The sequence below is a fragment of the Scomber scombrus genome, chromosome 12, assembly GCF_963691925.1.
Source record: "Scomber scombrus chromosome 12, fScoSco1.1, whole genome shotgun sequence".
Taxonomy (NCBI): Eukaryota; Metazoa; Chordata; class Actinopteri; order Scombriformes; family Scombridae; genus Scomber; species Scomber scombrus.
In genome coordinates, this window is record NC_084981.1 from 14,441,191 (window position 1) to 14,467,706 (window position 26,516).

Sequence of the window (26,516 nt, forward strand, 5' to 3'; positions counted from 1 at the left end):
CCTTTCCTGACCCTGTGTGTCGTTTTATCCCAGTAAATGCCAGCCATACACATTCTCTTTCACCTTGTCCCAGTTTGGATGACCTACACATGAACCACTCCCTAAAACAGGGATGCAGTAACAGCCCTCACACACCAACACATACACAAACACACCAGTGTCTGAGTGTACAGACACACACCAGTGCAGATGTTGGCTCCTTTCGCTGCGTTTTTATTTCCAGGAAACCTCAGTCCTTTGCTAGAAGACAAATGGGTACTTATTTAACTGTTACCCCCAAATGAGAAAATATCCCTCTTCTTCACCACATGATGATTTTCCTTCAAAGGTATCCAGTCGACTGGAGTTCAGTCCACATACTCCATTAACTCTCTCCCTCCATCTGTCTTTCTCGCTTTCTGTCCCACTGTTCCTCTTTTACTGTTGCATTTACTCACACAGACACACACACATAAACACATAGACACACAGGCTTAGTGGTTATCCTGTGGGGAGAGGCCTGTGGATCCTATTAACAACAGCTATGTTCAGAGGCAGTCTACTGTATTTTGCTCTGGATTTCAGCCACACACTCCATTTTTACTCACACACACACAGACAGACACACACACACACACACACACACACACACACACACACACACACACACACACACACACACACACACACACACACACACACACACACACACATCATGAGACAACACAGAGCCAGTTGATAGGCCACAAATAATACAAGTGAATGTTTGGATTGGCTATGAGACTCTAGTCCGCTCCATTTCTTCAAATCCCTTGAAGGGACGCACCATCAAATATGGGAAAGAGCTGGAACTCATCTTCATCTAACTCACACTACATTTACTTCCTCCTCTCTTGTCAGCAACAGGCAGGGGCCTTACATCCACCCCATCTTCCTGTAAGGTGACACCCAATGACAGTGGGGTCAACCCCCCCAGAGGAAACCAATTTAAACATTGACTCTTTCCACCAGACTTGAACAAATTCCTCCATCTCCTTAACTGAATTTCTTGGCCCTCTTGTTTCACACAGAGACCTGAGCAACAACCAGATTTCAGAGATAGCTCCCGATGCCTTCCAGGGTCTGCGCTCCCTCAACTCTCTGTAAGTGACCCTGTAGCCAAGCTTGTGCATGAATGTGTGCATAAATATCGTCTGAGTTGTCGTTTTCTGTGTCTTAAGTACGTCTGTGTTGTGATTTCTCAGCGTGCTGTATGGAAATAAGATCACCGACCTGCCCAAGGGTGTTTTTGATGGCCTTTACGCCCTGCAACTGCTGTAAGTGGAACCCACACACACTCTGCTGATGCACTGCAGGCATATACTGAATACCAGAATCCTTTTACTCCCACTCAGTAAAGGAGTCATAACCTTCAAATAAACTTTGTACCTGTGCATAGTTTTCTAGTTGGAATGCATAATGAATGAATACATAAAGAAACTCTGACAAGCTGCTTCCCTCCCTCTTCTCCTTTCCTTCCTCTCTCTCTGTTTCTCCTCTCCCCCTTCACCCTCCCCCTATTTTTATTTTCTTCCCCCTTCTCCCAGGTTGCTGAATGCCAATAAGATTCACTGCGTTCGTGCCAATGCCTTCCAGGACCTGCAGAATCTCTCGCTGCTTTCGCTCTATGACAACAAGATCCAAACCCTTGCCAAGGGCACCTTCACTTCTCTCCGAGCTATACAGACCCTGTGAGTCAAACACACACACACGTGCGCTGCCGTACATGCTCTGACACATACTGAACCTTCACCATAAAACATGAGCCAACACAGAAGTTATCTCCTAGGTCCTGTGTAATTATATTAATTAATTAATACAAGAATGGAGTGATGAGGTAGAGAGGAGAGTAAATCTATCATCTCCACTAACACACTGACATATACAGCTTCTGCGGCCAGATCAAATCAAAAACAGCACACACCACACCCAATTTTCACCACCGTCTCCTTTTTTTCTGTCCCAAGGCTAACCACACATTGTTATCAATACAGACCCCACACTGTGGTGTCTACCAATCCTGAAACATGCTGCATGTTGAACAGTTTAATGCAAACACATACAAGACACCTGTTGGAGATGACAGATAGGTAGTGCTGCCCTTTGGCTCACCAGGAACTAAAAAACACACAGGGGGCACTGGGTTTCACGGTCTAAGGCTAAAATGAGCTTGTTGTTTTGCCTGCATTCTGAACATGGTGTAAAAATACATGCTGGTCTCTGGTCATCCAAATAAACCACATAATTTGGATGGCTGCAGTAGCGCTCATAACAGCACACACTCACTGAACTAAAGCAGGGTCTGGTATTATAGCTGAAATCAATTTTTCAAAACTAATATGGATATTTTCCTAAATCTATATTTACTCAGTTGCCAGTTTATTATGTACACCTACATAGAATTAATGCAGTCAAATACAATAACCCTGCAATATATCTGCTATAAGATTTCATTCTAGGATCATTTTGGGGGCTATAGTTTGTGGCTATTTAAAGAGTAATGTTTTATACTGAGGTATTTCTAATATTTTGTCCACCCCATTTACTATATCAATTAGAGTGTATTAGATCTTAGAAATGTATAACAAATATATACAATATAACAAAATATAATTTGAATAAATTAGTGTTTATCACAATTTGGTGTCTGCAAAGTCACATATGAAAGTATTTACTCTGAAATATTCTACATAAAACAAATTAATGTTAAAAAGATTTTTTGTAGGTTTGTGGCTTGCTCAGAATCATTCATTTCAGAAATTAAAGGAATAATTTGACGTTTTGAGAAATTTGCTTTATTTGCTGCCATGGAGAAAGTTAGGTGAGAAGAACTATACCACTTTCAGTCCCCAACCAAGCTGGTGAATTTTAGAGGTGTTGGTAGTTGGGTTTTGTTAGCTGCAGACCAGGGCCAGGCCGGTCCATTTGTAGTCTCTAATATAATCTGACCGGCTGCTTCTGGAGGCTCTACATTTACCGTGCAGACATGAGAGTGGTTTCATCTAACTTGCAGCAAGAAAGTGAAGAAGTGATAAGATTATATCATCATGAAATGGTTTACTTAGAGTCAGAACACGATAACATTAAATTATCCCCCTGCCCTACACTGACGTTCAGGCTGCTGACATACACCTTTTGCTTCTACAGTTTCTGCTAAGAGTTTGTACAAAGTCTGTAGTTTTGATGTCCAAATGTATATATACTTCTTTCTCTGTGTTTATACCAACAGTTTTTTAATGTGGGTTCCTTTCTTCCCTTTCTTCTTCTACCCCTCTGTTCTCCAGTCACCTGGCCCAGAACCCATTTATTTGTGACTGTAATTTGAAGTGGCTGGCTGACTACCTGCGCTCCAACCCGATTGAGACCAGTGGTGCCCGCTGCGCCAGCCCGCGCCGACTGGCAAACAAACGCATTGGACAGATTAAGAGCAAGAAATTCCGCTGCTCCGGTAGGCTGGTGGCTCATTGTCACTGTCCCCAAATGTCTCTCTCTTATTTCTCTCTTGGGCTCTTTATCTCTCAGACTGGCTTTGTTGTTTTTATTCCACTTGTCTCTCACTTCTATATTCTTACCTTCTCTCTTTCTCTCCGCTGGGAGTGGCTTTTATCTCTGCATTCTCCCCTCTAACTCATAGCACCTATAATGATTGATCATTCCTGGCAAAAAAGGTTTTACTCAGCCTATCATTTGCTGTGCCGGTGCTCCTAAATCAATATCTCCCCAGACAAACTTGGGGCCAAGGAGAGAGGGATCGTTCTCCGTTTCTCCATTGCCCCTCCACGTTACCACAATGTGAGTCTGGTTTCACATTCAAACCGCAGTGAGCTGAGATCACCAGTCGGAGCTGGCATAAGGGCTAGGGTTTCTGTATGTGCCCACCATTCCTCTGCCCTCTGCCAATATCCCTCCCTCCCAGCCATCTCTCCTCCATTTTCGCTTGCCCGCTCATCGCTCTCTGCCTCCCAGGCTCAGGTTTTTTCTTCACGCCCCCTCATTCCTTCACTCCTCCGCACTGCACTAGCCAGGCCTCACCATGCCCTCTCCCTCCACCCTGTGCCCACTATTGTGTTTATGCACCGTGCAGTGCTGTCTGGCACTCTGCACTGCTGAGGTTTCACACTTCTTTATAGCCTCATTCGTTTGGCTAGACCTGCTAAAGACAGGGGTCCATGTGTTTTTCCTTTTTCTTTTTTCTTTCCTTTCTTTTTGTCTTTTTCTTTCTTTCTTTCTCACTGTCTTTCCCCCTTGTCACTCTTCCTTAGCAACAGCCAAATATTTACCACCTTTTAACATCATTACGTTTCTCCACATTGCCATTATACAGAGATAGTCCTAGACTACTCTGTTTAACTGTCATGTACCTTGTGAGTCATGTGTCGTCATATATAAGCTCTATATATGACTGTTCTGAAGCATAGCGAGACCACAGCTATGCAGACCAGACTTGTCTCACTGACATCCGTCCCTCTTTCTTTTCTCCATCACAGCCAAAGAGCAGTACTTCATCCCAGGTGAGTGGCTCGTAAATGTTCACACCTATCATTGTCTTCCTCTTTTCTTTAATTATTCACCCTCAGCCATGTAGCGGCATCAGTTTTTCCATTACTCATCGTTCATTTAAATGAAATTCTCCCACAGGTTAAAGGATAATTCCAGTTTATTACAACTTGAGTCGTATTTGCGCAGTTTTGCCATCATTCATGGCATTTTATTTACCAAGCTAATTACTGAGAGCCAGGAACATGGTAACACTGTTAAAAATAAGTCAGACAGGGAAAGAAACGCAAGCAGTCAGATGAGCTTACAAGGTTAAAACAAACCCACAGGTCTGTTGTTAGCATCCATCGCAGTATACAGTGCTATTAGCAACATTGTTGATGCGCTCACTTTTAGTTTTACCTTCTTGAAACATTTATCAGAACTATGACAAAGTGTTGTAACAAACCAGAATTATCCTTTAATGTAGATGACAGTAGGATGAAGTTCAGAGGAAATGGTCTGCACAGGAACAAGATTGGGCATTTTGGGGGGAAAATGGTATTTATTTATGTGAGAACAGCAAATTGGGCCCATGAGAGGCTGTACCTATGTGTGCATTTTAATGTAACGTGCAAGTGCGTCTGTTTCTCCTCAGGTCTGTTTTTCTAACCGTCAAAATAGATAGAGTCAAAAGGAAGTGGCTCTTTGCTTTGGCATGAGCACAGTCACTCACCAAGAGGGGCAGAGAAAGGAGGGAGGGAGAGATGGACAGAGGGGAAGGAAAGTGTGTCCTTTCTATCAGTAAAAGCTAAAGAAAATAAAGCCCACCAGAGGACCAAGATTCCTATCAGCGGATGTTTCCGGACCTCTTAACAAGAGCACTTCCAAGAAAATAACTAGGAGGAGCAGTGATGTGTGTCGAACTCTGTCTGTTGTGTGTGTGTGTGTGTGTGTGTGTGTGTGTGTGTGTGTGTGTGTGTGTGTGTGTGTGTGTGTGTGTGTGTGTGTGTGTGTGTGTGTTTGTGTGTGTGTGTGTGTGTGTGTGTGTGTGTGTGTGTGTGTGTGTAAATGAATGTGTCTTTGTGTGCTAAGCTGAGATAAAGCTCTACACTGGCTTAGAGAACAAATGGGAGTACTATGTAAGCAGAAGGAAGATCAAAGCCAAATGTGATTAATGAGAATTTCACCCTCCCTGAATGATAACAATAAAAGCCTCCACATTACACACATACACATGCACACATACACACACAATTACTGACAGTAAGGGAATTCAATAATACATTGATAATGAGGAACCAAGCTGCAGGGAATTATGAGAACTTCTACAACTTCAGTGATGAGTCATTTTGTGCCTCACAGAGGAAAACATCATCACTCTCCTCTGTGTTTTCTCCTCTTTCGTTTAAATCTGCTGACAGTAAAAGTGTCGCCACCACGCGCTTGTGACGATGGCGATGACTCAGGCTCACGAATCTCCCCTGGCTCCTCCACATCCTCAGGATCAAAGGGCTGCGCTGTACTTTCATTGCTTCCTCTCTACCAGGAAATGCCATTTCCTGTTGTCTGGCCAAGTGAAGGAAAGTTCCTTAATGACCTGCTTTGCTGTGTCTATCTGCACCCTCCGATGGGCCACTCTAAGAAGAGACAGCTTCAGGGAAAGTTTTTGCACTGGCAGACAGAGGAAGTCATTTCTGTGAATTCAATTCACTCATTCAGTGTCCAAATGTATTCTAATAAAGTCAACGATGAGGGTTTGGGGTTAGGATATGATTTTAAATGCTGTTCCATTTATTTGGACAGATGGATTTTGTCCTGGTTGTTTGAGGTTTTCCTGCTCATGATTGTGGTCTGAGTGCCCCATGGTGTCCCGCTGATGTCATCTCCAAAATTCTGAGAGGTGCACCGATGTGAGCATGCAAAAAGAGAACAGGACACAAAATGTTATCCTAACAGAAAAAAACGCTGGGCTGTTCCCTCTAAATGGAACATGTGCACACACATAAGCTGTACACGCACACATACGCACTTATATACACACAGACACTGAGACACAATGCACACTCCCTCAGACACACACACACACACTGTTCTAAGTGGCTCCCAGTGCTGTTCCATTATTGAGCAGCCATGATGTAACTGGCAGCACGCTTTTTGGCACGTAACGTCTATTCATAGACAGAGGAGGTGCAGCAAAACGTCCCACACTCCCCACGCTGCTTCATTCTTATTGCTCTTCCTCCATCAGCACAGACATCTTTCTGCAGCTCCACCTTTCATGTCTCTCTCATCTGTCTTCTCTCCCTCCTTTCCCTCCTTTTTTCCTGCATACATTAACGTCCTTTTCCTTTTCTCCCACTCCTCTCCTTTGACTCCACCTGTCTCTCTTTCTGTCTGTCTGTCTGTCTGTCTACGTTCCTGTGCGTTATTTCATCTGCCTCTTTCCCTCTCTTGGGTACTCTGCTTCACTGAAGCTGGCGGCCCAAATCCTCTTTGGCATCCCTATCTCAATCTCCCCTGCTTCTGTTCTTTTCACCCCACTGCTCCCACTCTATCACCTCTCAGAAATAACTCTCTCCTGCTCTTGCCCACTCATATCCCTCCTATGAATGGTAGAAAGGAGAGCTACAAGGTGTTCTTTAGGGCACTTCAGGTCAAAGATTAGTTATAGAAGCCACTGCTTAGGTCACAACAGGACAAACTACTGACATACAGCAGCAGAGTAACTGGATGCGTGACTAAGAGCATCATGGGAAAGTGAAATACATGTGTGGGTACAGGGAGGAGGCTGATGTAATTGTGCATGTTTATGTTTGTGTTATATGAGTGTTTGTGTTTTCCTCTGTTCAGGTACAGAGGACACCCGTCTGAATAATGCCTGTAACAGTGATCCAGTGTGTCCTCCCAAGTGCCGCTGTGAGTCCAATGTAGTGGACTGCTCCAACCTGAAGCTCACCAAGATCCCTGAGCACATCCCAGCATCCACATCTGAGCTGTAAGGCCTCAGAAAAAAAGTCTGCTGTACATTGATACGAGCAGAGAGAAAAGAAACAGACTGAGCAGAGATAGAATGAAAATATATTAAGTCTTGGATTTGGTTTGGATGACATACAAAATTATAGACCAAGCAAAGTCACTGCCACTGAATATTTAAAAAATAACTTTAAATTGAAATAGATTGGTTTATTTGTATGGTTTGATCTTTTCAACCTTTTGTCTCTAGCCGCCTCAACAACAATGAGATCACCAATCTGGAGGCAACTGGAGTTTTTAAGAACCTTTCCCAGCTAAAGAAAATGTAAGTGAAAATGTGGTTTTCCTTTTTAACTTTACCTTTAAGCAGTTATTCTCTAATTGTTAAGAGTTATAATTATACAATACTTTTTTTGCAGTAACCTCAGCAACAACAAGATCACAGAGATTGAGGATGGAGCATTTGAAGGCGCATCATCGGTGAATGAGCTGCACCTCACAGCCAATCAGATTGACTCGGTCCGAAGCGGCATGTTCCGTGGCCTTGAGGGATTACGCATGCTGTAAGTGATGCGCGCGCACAAAATCACACTCTAAGGTATGCCTCACAAGATAATATTTCAGATTTTTAGGGTTAAGTATGTTTCTTTTCTTCATTTCAGGATGCTGAGGAACAACAAGATCAGCTGTGTCCACAACGACAGTTTCACAGGGCTGCACAACGTCCGTCTGCTGTCTCTGTACGACAACCAGCTGACCACCATCACTCCTGGAGCCTTTGACACTCTGCAGACCCTCTCCACACTGTGAGACCCTGGCATACACAGAGACTGTGACTCATAACTGTACATTTCAAATTTCAGCACTCTTATGATTTCTCTTTCATTCTCACTTTCTTTCAGTAACCTCCTGGCCAACTCCTTCAACTGTGACTGCCGGCTGTCCTGGCTCGGTGATTGGCTGAGGAGTAAGAAGATTGTCACAGGTAACCCTCGCTGCCAGCGTCCCGCTTTCCTGAAAGAGATCCCTCTGCAAGACGTGGCTCTGCCTGATTTCCGCTGTGAGGAAGGTGGGTGTTGGTACCAAGATATGCAGCTAGCCATCTTGATTTGAGTCAGCTTTTCTTTCAGTTTCTCTACTGATGTATGTCCTTATTTACAACCTATCTGAAGTTTCACTGCAGCTTCTCTACTTTAAATTAGGTGATCTATCTCTTTGAAAGGAGATGAACATCTTCAATATAGTAGATGACCTCCACTGTGTGAAACTAACCTGTCTGGGTCTGACAGATGAAGATTTTAATGTTCCACTTTCCTCCACAATACGTCATGAACAAGAGCTGCTTAAAGTGTCTGAGATCATCTTAAATAATGACCACTATTGTGTCAGTCTTTTGTTTACTGAATAGATTACTACTCAGCAGTTTCTAAGCTGCTAGTCGATGAGGGGCTGAGTGGAGCTATTGAGCTGTTTGCCTTATTGACCAGTCAGCCTATTTGCACCTGAATGAATGTTAGACTTGTCTTCAGGCCGCGGGCCGCTTCCTTTCTTTGCTCTTGCCGGTCGATATTACATTAGTGAGCCTCCTCTCTCTCTGTCCTGCTTTACTTTTCACATTTTTCACTTCCTCTTTGTTCATTGTCTCAGTAATGCCCTGAAGGATTGTGCTGTTTGTGCTATGTCTTGCCTTTAAGCTTCGACTCTTTCTACAGCTCATCTTTTAGCTGGTCTCCGAGTCTTCCCACCCTCCTTTCTCCTCTTCTCTGTATCTGACTGTCCTATGTCTCCTCTTTTTCCCAGGCCAAGAGGAGTCAAGCTGTGTGCCCAGACCCCAGTGTCCCAGTGAATGTACTTGCTTGGAGACTGTGGTGCGCTGCAGTAACAAGCACCTCCACACACTGCCCAAAGGCATACCCAGAAATGTGACTGAACTGTGAGTTCCTTAGCATGAATTATGCTAATTCCCTTTATATCTTATCAGTTTGGGTTCAAGGTATTTTTGCTCCTGGAGGCTTGGAAAGGAAAGGAGACAGTATAAAAAGACGGAGAGGCGGAGGTATGAAAAAGATAAGAGTTGGTGAAAACAGCGAAGGCAAAGAAAACAGATCTCATCATTTAGCGAAGAGAGAAGATGGAAGGAGCCAACAAGCCCTGCAGTTATTCTCTCAGACATTCTTCTCCTGTGTTCCCTACAGCCCTCAGGGCTAACACTGATGTCACTCTCACACTCAGAGCCAAAGATCAGAGTGTGTATGTGTTTGTGTGTGTGTGTGTGTGTCTGTGTGTGCATTTTTGTGTAAGGGCCAAAAGCCTGTCCACGGGAGCATAGGGGAGCAAGAGGACATTTTAATGAGCAGTCTTCAATGGAAAGGGGAGGGAATGGAATAGGTCTGGAACTTTCCAATACTGCTCCAAGTGGTTCAGACTCACTCACACACACACACACACACACACACACACACACACACACACACACACACACACACACACACACACACACACACACACACACAACACACACTCTGTGCAAGCCTTAAGGCCTGTCATTGTCCCAGCAGGTGTGACCAGGTGTGCCCCCCTGTTCTGGGCTTTCATCTAGTCATCTGGAGAGTTTGCTACTCCATCATTATCCTAAGTGTCCTCTGCACCGTCATTACCTATCATTACCTCTGAACCCAAAGGCCCCCCCTAACTAACAAGCCACCCCACACACACACCCCCACACCCCTCTCCTGCCCTCTCCACCCAGTATGCAGTCAACAACAATAGCAGGAGAAAGCCCCTGCAGCTCTGCTCAGAGGGACTGGGCCTTAAATCAGCCATTTATCAAGGTGACAGCCCTCTGGTAGCACTTTGTGTTGGCAGTCAGCAGGGTGGTTGCATCCCTGCAGGCATGGTGTCAACTGTGGTAGCTTATACATCAGCATGTTAACACACATTCATGAACACACACACATTTGTAAGTGTGTGTGTGTGTGTGTGTGTGTGTGTGTGTGTGTGTGTGTGTGTGTGTGTGTGTGTGTGTGTGTGTGTGTGTGTGTGTGTGTACCTCAGTAACCTCAAAAAGTAGAGCTGTGGGTCACATTTGGAAGTTGCAGCTATACGAAATAAGAAATTCACCAAAATGTCACTGAATGTAATAAGTTAGCCCTCTTCGTCCACTTATTCAGCTGCAGTGCACTGCATTTCACAATAACCTTACTCTATATGTGTGGAATACTAAGAATCTCAATAAGCATGGCTTCTATGCCTGACAAAAAACCTGACAAACCCAAGATATGCAACTCACATTTAAAATAACTCAACTACAACATTTCCTGTGGCTGCTTTAGCTGTAAATTTAGATGAATGTATATTTCTAATGTGAAGCAGCTGCAGGACATGTTCAGTTTGCTTTAATAATTGTTGTTAGGAAACATTGCATGTTCCCTAACAACTGCAGTAAACATGGCTTCAGCATTGCTTTAGAAATAGATATTTAGTGAATGATAACATTTCACATTCTCACAGAAAAATATAACAGACACATAGATGATCTAGAAAGTAAACTACAGTAGGGATTGGTCAGTTACTGCAGCAAAAAAGTTAGCATTTATACTTTTGTTTCATCCATTCACACTACAGTGGCTGTATTAGATGACCCATGCATTAAAATCTTGACTGCAGAGGTTTTGTTTTATTTGGTGTCAATATTACTTTGTTATTCATATTGTATTGTACAGTTGAACGTGTATCTGGAAATAACAGGATCATTTCTCATGTCTACTGGCTTTATTCCTGAGCTAAATGTGTGTCTGCCTCTTCAGGTATCTGGATGGAAACCAGTTCAGCATTGTGCCAAAGGAACTGTCTGCCTTCAAGTATCTACAGCTGGTGTAAGTTTATTTATTTATTTTTTTTATTCTTTGCCCTCTGTCTCATTGTACAGATTAATATAGTGCGCTTATGCCTCTTTCATTTCCTTTCAGAGACCTGAGCAACAATAAGATCAACTCTCTGACCAACTCATCATTCGCTAACATGAGCCAGCTCACCACTCTGTAAGTCCTGGCTAGCCTCAGACCCTCAGACCTAAGAACTAGTATTTCATTCTGGTGCTGACAGTGGGATGGAAACAGATGCATCTTATATACATACATATGTAATTATTTTTACATTGCAGAATCCTGAGCTACAACTCCCTGCGTTGTATCCCCAAAATGGCCTTCAGTGGACTGCATTCTCTACGGCTGCTGTGAGTTTGTTATATTTAAATGCATACACACATATAAATGTGTTCATCTTAATCTGTCGTTTAAGGGTTCAGTGTTAAAATTCTATTTTTGATTTGCGAAATACTTTGCTAAGCAGTGGGACAAAAGAGTTCCTGTTCTTTCTCATGCTAATCAAACGTTCGAATGATATTATCTTGCTTTGTTGTCACTTCATTTCAAGACAATGCTCAAAACAGAAACTTCACTGGAAACAAGTGAAGTTATTTTGAATGAAACGTTCTAAAACAAGATAAGACTCACTACCAGACTAAATGAGTTATTAAGGAGGATATTTTTGCAGCACGGACTGACTACAGAGGGTGCAGCAGATGCTGAGAATCTTTGATTAACTCCAGAGAACTGAAACACAGTCTAAACACACACACACACACACACACAACCTCCGACCTATTTTCTCTGTTTAAAAAGCAATGGGGGCAGCAATGGCCTTGCTATTACTGCTGCCCACAACTTGTCCTCTGCCCAGTCTGCCTGTTCACCTCTAAACGCCCCAAGCTCATCACTGCTTTGCCATCAGGGCCAAACACACTCCCCGACAAGCCACTGTACAAAATCACTTTGACACTGATTACCGGAGAATGTTTGTCCCCGCTAACCGTAATGGTTTTGACTCTGCCTCCGGGCTTTTTATGAAGTTATGAAGTCTTTGATTGTGCACTCCCAGTGACCATGGGCTCCCCGTGGATGAATTGGTCTGCTAAATAACTGAGATGTAGAATTTAAATGTGTTAGACAGATAGATGACGAAACAAAACCAATCTTTGGACCCGCATCCAAAGATATAGCAGCTAGATGCCTCACAGTTTAACTCAAACGTACAGTTTAGTTCTGCGAGGGAGAAACAGAGACCAGGCCCAGCCGCACTCCTTACAAGATTATGCATGCATCTGTATGTGTGCGTGTGTGTGTGTGTGTGCGTGTGTGTGTGTGTGTGTGTGTGTGTGTGTGTGTGTGTGTGTGTGTGTGTGTGCATTGGTGCCTACATGTTTGTCATCTACTGGCTTGGTGCCCGTTAGTATGTGTGTGGGAGTAGACTTATCGGCCTTCCATGTGTTCTCATAGCAGGCACACTTTTTACTACTGACAACAAAGCTTCAACAAAGCCTCTTTTTACGGCGGGATTCGACTAAAGCCACCGATCATTACGAGACACAAGGCGTAAGAGCCCTTTTAGCATGGAATGAGAGTGAAACTCGGTCATCATTAGCTGATGCCGCCTTGCTAGCCTGGGCGTGTTGCTTTGATCTCTAATGAAGCTGCGTCCGATATTTCTGCTCATACTCACTCACGCCACCTTCACTTCTGAAATATTCCCTGTGTGAGTGTGCTAGACGCCATGTGAGGCCCTCCCCCCACGCCGCCCGCCCCACACACACAGACTTAGGGCTATATACAGCTCAGACTAACACACACATATATGAACAGACTGTCTGGACTACCGTATTGTCTCAGTCAGACAGGAGTCCAAATTAAGCAGAGAACTTTGATGTCTTTACTGCTGGTCTGATCAATCAAAAGCCTCCCATTAAATATCAATTGGTGTGTGCCTTTTTTTCTTTACTAAGTAAGAATGTGGGGGTGCAACAAAACTAAAGCGACAATGAGCTCCTTTTAATAGTTTCAACTTTAAGACTCCACACCGGGTTCAAAGTTCAAAGTTGAAAGCTTCACAGAAACCACAGAGAGGTGCCAAAGCCGCCGAAGATAGGGACACACTCATGTATACTCGCACACACCGAGGTGCCAAAGCCTTTATAAAGCTGCACCTTTGGCTTTACAGAGTAGTAAATAGGAGAAGAATCATTAACGCTCACGGCTTCAAACAGACCGAGGGTCTAAGCCTTGCATGGATGCAGTGCAGTTTGGTGTGATCATGTGCACATGTGAGTGCGTGTGTGTGTATGATGTTTGTGGTTTGTGCTGCAGATTAATAAGCTGCTAATTGGCCTGCTGGGTATTAGGTGTGAGGTGAGTGAGCTGAGACAGCGCCAGGGCGTGGTCCGCTAGGGTTTGGGTGGGAAGCTGAGAAGACATGTGATATGAAAGAGCACGGTAGAGTAAAAAAATCAAAAGAAAGGAACAAAAAAACAACATTGAATTAAATCAAAATAGACTGCTGTTGGATACAGTGCTGTAAGAAATGCCATTGTAAGGAGTTTCTTGAAGAACCCAGAAGATTCACCAGATCATGGAACATTAGTAACTGGTTGCAGGTGAATAATTCTGAGCATTTTGAACAAGTTCAGCTGGGCAGTCTGTGCACACAGTGCCTTTTCAAGCATAATGCTAAATTTTTCATAGCGGTAAACCACCATTTTGCCTGTCAAGATGCATCAAATGCATGTTTTTATTCAGACATTAATGCCAGTTTAGAGATAGACATAGGTAAGATGCGGTGATGTAATGATATACAGCTGTTGAAAAGAAAAGTAAAAAGACAGAGAAAGACGGATAGACAGAGAGAATGTTAGTTGGAGAGCAGATCAGGTTTCTTCTGGAGACTCCCTGGCTCCTTTCTCCCATGAGAGCTCGGTCTGCCTGGCTGGCACACTGCTGCTGGCTTTATGCCCTCTGTATCCTAACCATTCCCCGACCAAACCAACCCAGCTACTCACTCTACACTAATAAGTGTTCACTTCTGTGCACAGGCCAATTAACTTGTTGTCTCAGGCGGTTACATTGTATATTTTCCCTTTCATTCTCAAGCACTAGTCTGTATCCTCACATTGACCAACCTTGCTCGATATATGCTTTCCCCTGACTCTTCCACAGCTTAGTGGTAATTTACAGATCAAAGTGGGTAAGAAGTAGGGTTTCAAAATCTGTTTATACATTAGTTCTCTTCATCCAGGCATAGAGAGCATATGTGTCATGTGTTGGTACTGTGGACTGAGCTGTGGTAACATTAGCATGCGGTCAGCTGAGGGTAGGAGGTGGTAATGACCTGGCGGATTACAACGGCCATCAGTCTTCAAGCCATTAAGCCATGTTAGCTTGTCACCATATTTTCTATTTAAAGAACAGCAAGGAAAATGATAGCATGTACGTAAGTGTGCACATGCACACAAATATTGATATACAGATAAATATACATGCATATAAATATACCTGTTCATCCACTCACACGGTTCATTTTTTTCACTGTCCTGCATGTGGTGCAACTCTGTCACCCCCCTCCCTCTATACCCATGCTGGCCCTGCCAGCCAGACGCGCATAGAAACTTGACACCAGTCTTTTCCAGACATACAGAGCTTCACATCTCTGCCAGCTGCACATGGCTTAACCAGAAATACAAACCACCTACCACACATTCAGAATGCCAACACAACACTGAGTGAAATATTCCTTAACGTTGCCCTGTTATTTTAGGTTTTAGTAAAACAAAAACTGTATGAAAGAGATGCTGCAAACAACAGTTATGTTTCCTCATCCTCTTCCTCTGTTACCCCCTAAGGTCTCTCCATGGCAACGAAATCTCTGAGCTTCCCGACGGCATCTTCAGCGATGTGGCCTCACTTTCCCACTTGTAAGTTGTAACTGTATGCACCAATGGCAGCCTATGTGATACTATCTGCACTTATTACTGAGTTTGTAAAAATGTATACACGTGTACACACACACACACCCATGCACACTCTCAGGCACAGAGGGGGTCTGGTCAGACAGCCAGAGCGTGTGGCTCACAGTGGCCTGTCTGTAGTCCTCTTTGGTGGGCTCCCCATGAGCCGAGCCCTCCCTTAATCAGCCGCAGCCCTGTGGTTAAAGCAACACACAGACCCTTCTTCTGTCTCATCTCTCTGTGACATCTCCAAAACACACACCCACACACACCCACAAACACACACACACATACAGATTCTTCATGTTCCGCAGACTTGAGTGTTTGTTTATTTATGTCTGTAATTTTGTGTGTGTCCTTCGGGTGTGCAGTGTGTAGCCGTTGTGTGGTTGTGCATGGACCTGTGGACATGCATGAAAACTAAAAAGAAGTATCTCGGCAGTTCACCCTCTGCCATCCAGGCTAGATTTTCACATCATCCTTTGACAGTCACTATTCAATAGACCTATCAGTGTCAGAGTTGGGGAGGTGCAGAGGGGTGAAGAGGAAGGAAGGATAGAGAGAACTAAACAAAGACATTTTATGGAGAGACGTACAGCAGTCAAGATTGCATAAAAAGGGGGTGAAGGGAGGGATGGAGGGGAGCCATTGATCCACAGTCACAGTCAAGTGGCTTTCATGTTAGCAGATGTCAGGTGTCAGCTATTGGCCTGGCCTGAAAGATGAGCCTGTGTTCCACCATAATGGAACAGCATCGATTCAGGAGTGTTTGTGCATCCAGCATGAGGACAGAGCAGCATTGATTCACGACCACCGTGACAGAAGTGGTTAAGAGTGCCTTCTGTTCGTACCTTTGCCTATAATTGAGAGGCCCTCCATCTGATGATGTATGGCACAAAGTGACATTGAGAATTAAACTTTAAATTTGTTTTGTTCTTCAAGAAGCAGTGTTTTTACTTGTGTAATAGCTGAGTTTGGCATGGATTGTTTTAGGTAAAGGTTTAGAGACACCTGCTGGTGACACAGCGTACTACACCTACATGGTCAGAATTGGTTTAATCATTGAATCCTTTCTTTTTCTTGTTCTATCAGAGCAATTGGTGCAAACCCGCTTTACTGTGACTGTCGCTTGCGGTGGTTGTCTGACTGGGTGAAGACTGGATACAAAGAGCCTGGTATCGCCCGCTGTGCTGGTCCGCAGGGTATGGACGGCAAACTGCTGCTCACCACACCAGCAAAGAAGTTTGAATGCACAGGTGAGCTAATGAGATGATAATGAAATATAATTGGCACTAGTATCTTCATGCAGTTCATTCTCATCTGTCCTCCATTCACATAGGTGACGTGGACACTGCCGTGCTGGCCAAATGTAACCCCTGTCTGTCCAGTCCCTGTCTTAACCAAGGCATCTGTCACAGCGACCTGGTGGAGATCTACAGGTGCAGCTGTCCTCCAGGATTCAAGGTAAGAGCTACACAACGCCACCACATATAGCATATGTGAATATCCAGTTCGATGTAGAAGTCAAGGTGTTTCAGGTCTGAAAGTAAATGCGTCCCTGCTCTCTGTTTTAGGGCAAGAACTGTGAGACAGCTCTGAATGCCTGTGTGAGTAACCCATGTGCCAATGGAGGAACCTGCCAAGTGAATGAGCATGAGGAGGGACAATACAGGTGTGGTTCTCAGAAAAACATTCAAAAAAGGATTGAATCTAAGAGTAAGAGTAACTTGGGTAACTACTGTATGTGTGATGACATGAGTGTGTGTGTGTGTTTTTTTAGTTGTACATGTCCACTGGGCTTTGAGGGCCCGACTTGCCAAATCAACATTGATGACTGCGAAGACAACAACTGTGAGAACGGAGCAACCTGCATCGATGGAGTCAACAACTACACTTGCTTTTGTCCCTCCTACTACACAGGTAGTGTAATATTCTAACATGAACTGTAAGTGCTCAGGACTGAACTCCTCTGTAACATAATGTTTTTTTATTTTTGTGTAGGGGAGATGTGTGAGGAAATGGAAGATGTGTGTGCCCCAGGACGGAGCCCCTGCCAACATCAGTCTACCTGCCTCATCACCTCCTCAGGGCCCAAGTGAGTGCTTGCTGCCTCTCATGCTGCTGCCTATACATCAGAAAATAGGCATTACATACAGACTTCGAGGTATCTGGCTGTTTTTAATTTCAGTAATGTGTTTGTGTACTACAGGTGTGTGTGCTCTCCTGGTTATGTTGGCGATGACTGTAGTATAGATTACAATGACTGTGAGGAGCATCGCTGTCAGAACGGAGCTCAGTGTGTGGATGAGCTGAATGGATACTCCTGTGTCTGTACTGAGGGATACAGGTGAGAAACAGCAAAAGTTAAACATGGATAGGCTGATCACTTCTCTGCTTTACATTTCATACACATACAATTCTTCTACTCTCTCTGCAGTGGTCAGTTGTGTGAGGTTCCTCCATCCCCACTGTCTTTGTGCGAGCTGGCCGACTGCCAGAACAACGCCCCCTGTGTGGAGCGAGGTGGTCGCGCCCTCTGCCAGTGTCCTCCAGAGTTCGGCGGGCCACGCTGTGAGAAGCTGGTTAGCGTCAACTTCATAGATAGAGACTCCTACTTACTGCTCTCTGACCTGAAGAACTGGCCCCAAGCTAACATCACCCTCCAGGTATACACAGCGTGTTAATGTGTAAACATTTATTACGTGTGAAGATGCTGTCTGTCTGACACCTGACCCATTCAAATGTCTCTCTGTAGGTATCCACAGATGAGGATAATGGTATCCTGCTGTACAATGGAGACAATGATCATATTGCAGTGGAGCTCTACCAAGGTCACGTCAAGGTCAGCTATGACCCTGGCAGCCAGCCTGGACATGCCATCTATAGGTAAGGTGCCATCAACCCCTTAAAAGGTTGAATTTTACTGATGCTGCTGACTCCTGATGAAAACTTAGCATTTGTTTTGATTTTGTTTTTTTTATTAGATCTTTGTGAGGGTGTTTTATGTCCTGTGTTTGCTCTCTTTTTCCAGTACTGAGACTATCAACGATGGCCAGTTCCACACAGTGGAGCTTGTGACCTTTGACAAGATGGTGAACCTGTCCATTGATGGAGGTCTCCCCACCACAATGGACAGCTTTGGGGCGGTGCGGCCCCTCAACGGGGAGGCTCCACTATACGTGGGGGGTAGGGGCCCTCTCCAGAACACACCTCCCTCCTCTGCAGGCACTCTTAACTACTACACTACTGTCAATCACCACCCCTCCCCCATCGCTTTGTCACCACCGCAACCAACCCTTCCCCTTAACCATGCAACCCAGTCCTACCCACACCCAAACCCTATCCTCCACCCACTCCATCCCCACCTTCAGTCATAACTGTGTTTGCTAGGGGCCACACATTAATGTACAATACAAAAATATGTATAGCTCTCCAAATACAGCATGTGCACAAATTTTAGTGAATAAATAACCCGTGTCACCATGACAGATAAAACATATTTCTCAAAAATGACTCATTACCTATAGTGATCATACAACACACAGTGAACATTATGTCCACTTTATAGTCCAACATATCCGTTGTCTTTACGGCATGTTTTTCCAGTGTGTAAAGTCTGCCCTCTAGTGACTTCTGTGAGAACTACCAGACACAGTCTTTCCTTTAAGTTTGTTTTGTACTTGCATGGATTTTGTTTGCACAAAATGCAACTGTATTTATTTTGATGTGTGAATTAGCCCTTCTCTATATTCATTTATCATGTAATTTGAAAACTATAAACATTTATTGCCATTCAAGCCCATTTCTGGGATTAACATGATGGTTTGCTCAGAAGTGGCCCTGAATTTGTAGTTTCAGTGCTGTGATGTGCTGTGTTGTGCTGTACTGTTCTTCATTCATACAACACTACAGTAGACATTTACCTATATCTGTTTGCCTTTTGCTGTCCTTTTTTTCAAGGATGATGTGTCTTGTGTTGCACTTACAAAATACGTTTTAATAAGTATTTAAAAAGTATGTCAATCTGACATAATGAATGCACTGTGGGACACACATGTTTGAAAATGCTCTCCTCCATTACACTCATACCAGCCCTGTGTTAGCTGTCTGTCTGTGATCTCACTTGCCAACTTTCACATGCATAAACATTGTCTCCTTTCCTTCACCCCTTGTCATTCAGGTATGCCAGTAGACGTACACTCTGGCGCTTTCCGTCTCTGGCAGATCCAGAATGGTTCCAGTTTCCATGGCTGTATCCAGAACCTGTACATTAACAACGAGCTCCAGGACTTTACCAAGACCCAGATGAAGCCTGGCGTGGTACCGGGCTGTGAGCCCTGCAAGAAGATCTACTGTGTACATGGCATCTGCCAACCTGATGGGGTCCAGGGACCAGTGTGCCACTGCCAGCCAGGCTGGAGTGGGCCGCACTGTGACCAACCTGCTACTAACCCCTGCCAGGGAAGCAAGTATGTTAGCAAGCTCTTCCCATACTACTGGTTGTTTTGTTTTTCAGTTTTTACTTATGTGAATTGAGGGTCCAAGGATAGAAAGTGTCAAATGTTGTTCTACAACAAATTTGTGATTTTGGCTATAGAATTAAAATAGCTGAAAATCCTGTCCAGTGAATACTATATTATTTCTCTCAGAAGGTTAACTTAATATGAACACCTTCTTAGACATTAACAGATTGTTGTCTCTTACTAGATGCGTCCATGGAAAGTGCATCCCACTGGACAGTCAGTCATACCGCTGCGAGTGTGTGGAGGGTTACCGCGGTGCCCTGTGTAACCAACAAGGGGAGCTTTTCAACCCCTGCCGCCGGCTGGCCTGCAAACATGGACGCTGCCAAATCTCAGACACAGGAGATGCCTACTGTCACTGTGAAAGTGGCTACACTGGGGAACTTTGTGACGCAGGTTGGTTTGCTCAATCTGGAGTCCCAAAAATGAAGAAGATTATATTTGTGGCTTAATCCAAAACAGTGATGAAGTATTTATACTCATGTCTTCCTGTTTTGCAGAGTCTGAGTGCCGAGGGGAGCCTGTGCGAGACTTCTACCAGGTGCAGCGAGGCTATGCAATCTGCCAGACAACACGTATGGTCTCCTGGGTGGATTGCACCGGAGCCTGTGACACGGGGTCCTGCTGTGCCAGCCAGCGGATGAAACGCCGGAAATACACCTTTGAATGCAGCGATGGAACCTCCTTCAGCGAGGAAGTGGAAAAGACCATCAAGTGTGGCTGCGTGGGCTGCATGTAGCACCATTCACTCACGTTTGCTCCCGCTGCCGTTGAGCAGAAGATAGAAAGAAAGGAAGGAAGGAGGGAAGAGAGAGGACTGGAGGAAAGCAAGCGAGGGAGGGAAAGAGAAGAAAGAGAGAGATTATAAAGAATATATATAAAACCTCTATCTATATATTATGGACAACAATGTTTGTAAAATAGGACATTTCCTCCCCTTCCAAGGGTGTGTGACCTACAGTAACACAGAGAAATCAACATCATGAGCAACAATGTAGAAGTGACAACAACAACAAACCATTGTACCTGCAACATTGTTCCAAGAGGTCCAGAGATTTCAAAGGTGTTGCATTCAGAGTGAGGCATCCCTCCAACTCAAATTACCCAGTGTGAATTCCCCATCCATCAGTGAGGCCTCTGACAGCCTAACCACCATCTACCATCTATACTCCGTGGAGGCAGCGAGGACAGCGGGGTCCAGCCTGGCTGAGAATGGCACAAGAGAAGCGGAGAAAGGCAAAGTGAGGGAAAAGAAGTGGATGAGGAGAGAGCTGGACCGTTTGACTTGGCAAAGCTATCTTGAGTTGAGCTTGGCTGGGTTACCTGGACTGGGCTGGATATGGTTTGGGTTCAGTTAAAGTTGTTGTTGGTTTGGTGTAGCATCTTCTCTGCCAGGATACAGTCATCCATCGACACATGCACATGTAGAAGTGAACAAAGAAAGGTAGAGTTTAGAGTGGCACATAATCCGGTGTGGATGTCGTGGCTTCGAGGCCATGTGATCTGGTGTCACAGTTGTTTGCTGTGAGGTACTGTTACATAGAACCTCCATAAAAATAGAGACTGCACTGACTAGCAGCCCTGAGGACGACAGTCATACACCTCTCTGAAGTACATGATCACACATGCATGGCGAACCGTACATACATGCACGCACACACACCAGTAGAAGTGTAGCGGGCCTGTGTGGTGCAATTATCTCTTATGTTCATACAGCAAACCAATCGGGTGCGGGCAGCGTGCCCAGTGGTTACCAGTCCCCCAGCATGCATTGCCTCAGGGTTAGGGTGATTTGCATAATCCCACCCCATTTGAGCAGGAGGCCGTTCAGCCCCTGCCCCTCTTGATGCCTGCAGTATTAAACGTGTGCAAACTGTTGCATGTGTGGAGAAAAGTTTGCGAACAAATATGTAGAGCTTCTTAATATCATTATAAATGTTATTACAAAACAAAAGGTTGCAGAATCATCTTCTGATTTTTGTTTTGTTATGTCTAATTTCCCATATTGATTTGTTTTTATTTTTGTTATATTTTGTTTCATGATGTAATCTAACTCCTTTAGCCCCCCTCCCACTCCAAAAAAAACCCCTCCCCAACAACCCCTTTATATAGAAATGCCTAACAGATTCTAATATATATATATTTGTATTTCATTTTGGTATAGTATTTTTCTATGTTAAAGAGTAAGTCTGTTTCTGGAAGCTTTGGGACTGGTGGAATGGCAGGTGGTTCCCTAGGTGTTTTTATTTGTTGATCTCACTTGTTCCAACAAGGTAATTAATTACAGTAATTGGCCAAAAATACAGCAGCTGGTTGGCCTTGTTGTATAGGAGGCAGTATTGGTCTAGAAATATGTTTAATATTGTATATGTTGTCTTCCATGTGAATATTACATCTAATTCATGAGAGTCTGTGCTTGTTTTTGTTCCGTTATTTATTTTATCTCAAAGGTGTTTTTTCTGTAGAAAGTTGAAGGCATAAATGTTCATGACTTTCAGATATTTTCAAAAATTTCAAAAAGATGAAAAAAGGTAAAATAATGAATAAAAAATTGCATAAAAAAATGTAAGGTATTTGTAACATCACTTAATAGTGAGTTACGACAGTGTTTTCCTCCTCTCCGGCTCAGACATTCCTCATTTGCTGCACGAGCTGGAGAGGTCAGAGCTGGGATGTGTGTGAGATTTAACACACGTTCTCCCTCAAATTTACCTTGTAATTACCATATCACACTTTAAAGGCTTCTGATTGTTTTCATGTTCATTTTGTTGAAGTGCTCTGTTGTATTTCTATCTTTTTAATTTGAGAGATGCTTGCCATAGAGGGAAGTCCGTTGCGGTGTTTTTAGTTCAACAGAGTTCAAGTAGTCAAGCTCAACTGATCATAAGCTACTGTCAAGCCAGAAGAAATAGGATGAAGTTTCCTGCGTGTGTATATCATCCTAGATCTGTTTGAAGAGGCAACTGTGTGAAGCAATACATGCCTACTACTGACAGATAATAAATGAGAAAGGTTTGGACATTTAAATGTTTGTCAGTTCTGACTGGCTATCCACAAGAAAAAAAAAGGAAAAAAAAGAAGAAACGGTGCCAATTACAGTGACCACAACAGTCATACCTGAATGTATAAATGTGTATAGATAAATATGACCTATGCTTATTCATGAAGTTGTAACTTTTAGCTGTTATTTAGTTTCCAATGTAAGATATAGAAATCACATACTGTTTTATAAGTAACAGTTCATCAGGATGGCTGAAGGCATTGTTCTCTCTGAAGATTGGGATTGTGTGTTTTTTTCCATTTTGCTGATCTAAATGTTAAAAATTTAAAAAAAAAAAATTAAAAAAGGCTGCACATCCCAGATCTCAGCTCGGTAGAATGCCACATCACAGTGCTCCTACTCATACTGCTACCCATGTTAACTTTGTTTTACATGCTGTTGATGTGATCCCAGTGGTGTACAATAACGTTAAAAGAAGATCTCATAAAAGGACGCTAATGAACAGTCACTGTAATTCTTAGGCTGTGTGCCTCGTAAAGGTGCATATTTAGTCGAATGTGGCTTTCTTTTCATGTCTCCTTTCCTTCCTCTGCACTGATCTGTACTGGACATGTGCATTCAGCTTCCTGGTAGACATCTTAGTGGTGCTTGTGCTATATTGAGATGTAATTCAGTTACTTAAATATGTTATTGTAAACAACACAATGTCTCTGTTGTATTGAACTGGTGCAAAAACTTAAGAAGTATCCCTGGTTGGGTTCTGTCTGTTTGCTTTTTTTGTTACAGGATTGATGGTGGGATTGAACTGAAAAACTCCCAATAATGCTGAATGTATGTAGTGCCACCGACAAAATGTTTACCAAACCTCCACTCTTTTCATTAATTAAACTTAAATGTGTGTGCTTTTAAAACAATGTGTTGTTGTTTTTTTTGTTTGTTTGTTTGTTTGTTTTTGTTATTTTACAAAACACAAATTCTTTAAACTTTTAAGGTAACATAGATGAGATGTCCTTACAGTAATTAGGACAAAATGGAAACTTGAGAATCTACAATTCCAAAATCAACTGGACAAAATCCATCTGCTGATGAAGATAATGTGATATAAACAAAATCTCCAGAACAGCTACTAAATTGACTTTTTGGTGATTGTCTTTTCTTTTTTTTCAAATATGAACTTGGAGGACTTATAACTTGTAAGTTATTGTTTGTAGTTCATCACTGGAGAGGTGACCATCAACTGGGAATATACTGCATACCAAATGGAGCTTTAGTGGCAGTTTAGTCAGGAAGACTATCTTTTGCATGCTGAAGTCTGTAGTTTGTATTTCTCAAACTAAATGTCGTTCCAATCCATTACACATCCTCACTCATAATTTCCCTGCTATCATTGCTGTCTTTTTAAATACGTTTTCTCCCTCTCTGCCTTAGTGCTTCCTGTTGCTGTCATGCAAGCATCACTGCCCAGTCTTTACTGATTCATCAGTGCATCACTTCATCAGCCTCATCAACCTTATCAGTCTCAACAGAAGCCATCACCCACCACCACCATCAGAGTCTGGACTCCATGGGGTGACTTATCTTGCTGCTGCTCAGGACTGATGTACATCGATTACAAAATCTCCCTTTAGAGTCTAAGTACCAAAGACTATTGACAAGACTTAATCATCAGTATCATCTGTATAATAAACAACTATTCAGCTTCATTCTCCTTCACTCCCCTGATTAAATTGATTTTTACCAAAAGAGAATTGATTCAGTGCAGTAGATTAAATGATTAATGCTGCTTTCTTGGACTTGGTGTGTTTTCGCAAAGCCAAGTCCAAGAAAGCAGCAGAACAGTGTTTTCCTTTAAGACCATTCTTTTTCTGTGGCCCATTTCTACAGGTTTTTCACAACCTGCAACAGTGGAACATGCCAAGTCCCCCTCCCTGTTGACAGCCGCTCCATGTAATTATCTACATGTATAGTTTGTTGCCAATCAATTAACTTATGTCCTTGTGTATATCAGGTAAGGTGATATGATGTGTCTCCACTATGATATGTCCCTGAACAACACTACCTTGGATGCAGCATGTCCTGCATCAGCATGGACATGTTCCCCTTTGAAATGCAACGGCACAGCACAACCTGAATTGATTTCAATGCTGGTGCTGAAGATGCTTGAAAATGTGTGATCACCAACTCCAAAGATAGATTGTTTCATGACATATGTATCACATGGCATGAAAATGTTGTAGCAGCATGTAGGACAATGTATCACTGTCATGAAATCAGTTTGTTGAAGTTTCAAATTGATAGAGAACTTATGTATCCATTTAGGTGAATGAATGAATGAATGACAAATTTCCTTGTGTCATATTGGTTTTGGTGAGCGGTTGTCGTTCATTTGCTCTTTTTTTCTGCAGGGACTGAGGTGATGGAGGCCAACTGCTTACCCATCTGTCCCACAGTGGGAGCTTCCCGAGAGCCGTATGGCAGGTTGTGGCAGGTCCCTGTCATGTGAAATACCTTCATTGGCTAGGTCAAGGCGTTTCACAAATGTGCCACCGGAACACACAACACCAGAGGCAACATGCATAAGACGACTGGGCGCACATACAGTATCCTCATTTCCACTCCCGCAATTAATTTACTTAATGAAGACATGCGTTGAACCAGTAGTTTTCATATCTGCTCCACCACTCTGTTCACCTGTCAATGAAACAAACGGGAAACAAAAAATGCCGCTTTACCGATTGTGTTTCATCTGCGAGGTTTTCAGCAGACCAGCTGTCATTACGCGCAACCAACGTACAGCTGTGCAGCTCTTCATACCGTCCATAGGCCTATCAATAATCCTTCACATGGACTATAAACAATCGTCAGCCGAGATATTTGAGAAATGTTATCAATGATTAGTTTGCACTGCCGCCTCACAACAACATGGTTCTGGATTCAAACTCACCTACCAGCGGGCTGGGGCGCTCCTGGTGAGTTTGCATGTTCTTCCCGTGCCTGCGTGGGTTCTCTACGGGTGCTCCGGCTTCCCCCCACTGACCAAAAACATGCAGCTCAAGTTAACCGATGATTCAAAATTGCCCTTAAGAATTGATCACACAAAAGCAATTAATCAATGTTACCTAAATAAATATACCTTTGATTGGAATTTCAAAATCTCACGGTAAACGCAAAAATATATTGCACCAGTACAGCTGTTAATCAACATAAACAATATTTTACTAAAAGACCGTATTTAATATCCACCTCATCACATCACCTTCAGATAATTTTCATAACTTAACATAACTACAAAACTGACAAGCCAGCTGATGTGCAGAAGTGAGGAAATAAGGCAGAATTCAACTATTCCAACTAGCAATTCAGACATCTACTTATATCACTTTTTGTAATGAATTGTGTCGGGACAACGAGGACAATACACAGAGCTCTTGGAGATTGGTGAGGCAGTGGGGTGCTTGGTGGGGGCTATGATGATTGACACCCCTCACCCCTGGCTTCAGTACACTATAACCTAGTTCTTATGAAGCATACTGAGGTCCCCAGTCCTCACTGTGCCCCTTCCTTGCCTTTATTTCCACTAACAAGACCTTGTCGGATTCGGTAGTCTACCTTTGTCTGTTAAAGAACATTAAAAAAAGACATAAATGAGTCAAGAAACCAAACATAAAATTCAAACATCTTTATATCA

At 43.3% G+C, this 26,516-nt stretch overlaps 1 protein-coding gene across 1 annotated transcript in view; it reads left to right on the forward strand.

Annotated features, from left to right (window-relative positions):
* Positions 1-20,566, forward strand: part of slit1a (slit homolog 1a (Drosophila)) — an 87,679-nt gene extending 67,113 nt beyond the window's left edge. Inside the window, exons 11-37 of the mRNA XM_062429897.1 lie at positions 1,050-1,121; positions 1,224-1,295; positions 1,566-1,709; positions 3,303-3,466; positions 4,506-4,529; positions 7,348-7,492; positions 7,721-7,795; positions 7,890-8,033; positions 8,133-8,276; positions 8,373-8,539; positions 9,271-9,403; positions 11,277-11,345; positions 11,439-11,510; positions 11,633-11,704; positions 15,200-15,271; positions 16,397-16,560; positions 16,644-16,768; positions 16,879-16,976; positions 17,085-17,224; positions 17,306-17,399; positions 17,514-17,651; positions 17,742-17,970; positions 18,060-18,190; positions 18,336-18,490; positions 19,485-19,773; positions 20,012-20,223; positions 20,328-20,566. Of these exons, the coding sequence (XP_062285881.1) occupies positions 1,050-1,121; positions 1,224-1,295; positions 1,566-1,709; positions 3,303-3,466; positions 4,506-4,529; positions 7,348-7,492; positions 7,721-7,795; positions 7,890-8,033; positions 8,133-8,276; positions 8,373-8,539; positions 9,271-9,403; positions 11,277-11,345; positions 11,439-11,510; positions 11,633-11,704; positions 15,200-15,271; positions 16,397-16,560; positions 16,644-16,768; positions 16,879-16,976; positions 17,085-17,224; positions 17,306-17,399; positions 17,514-17,651; positions 17,742-17,970; positions 18,060-18,190; positions 18,336-18,490; positions 19,485-19,773; positions 20,012-20,223; positions 20,328-20,566 (3,583 nt within the window). The remainder of the gene's footprint in view (positions 1-1,049; positions 1,122-1,223; positions 1,296-1,565; positions 1,710-3,302; positions 3,467-4,505; positions 4,530-7,347; positions 7,493-7,720; positions 7,796-7,889; positions 8,034-8,132; positions 8,277-8,372; positions 8,540-9,270; positions 9,404-11,276; positions 11,346-11,438; positions 11,511-11,632; positions 11,705-15,199; positions 15,272-16,396; positions 16,561-16,643; positions 16,769-16,878; positions 16,977-17,084; positions 17,225-17,305; positions 17,400-17,513; positions 17,652-17,741; positions 17,971-18,059; positions 18,191-18,335; positions 18,491-19,484; positions 19,774-20,011; positions 20,224-20,327) is intronic.
* Positions 20,567-26,516: the final 5,950 nt, after the last annotated feature.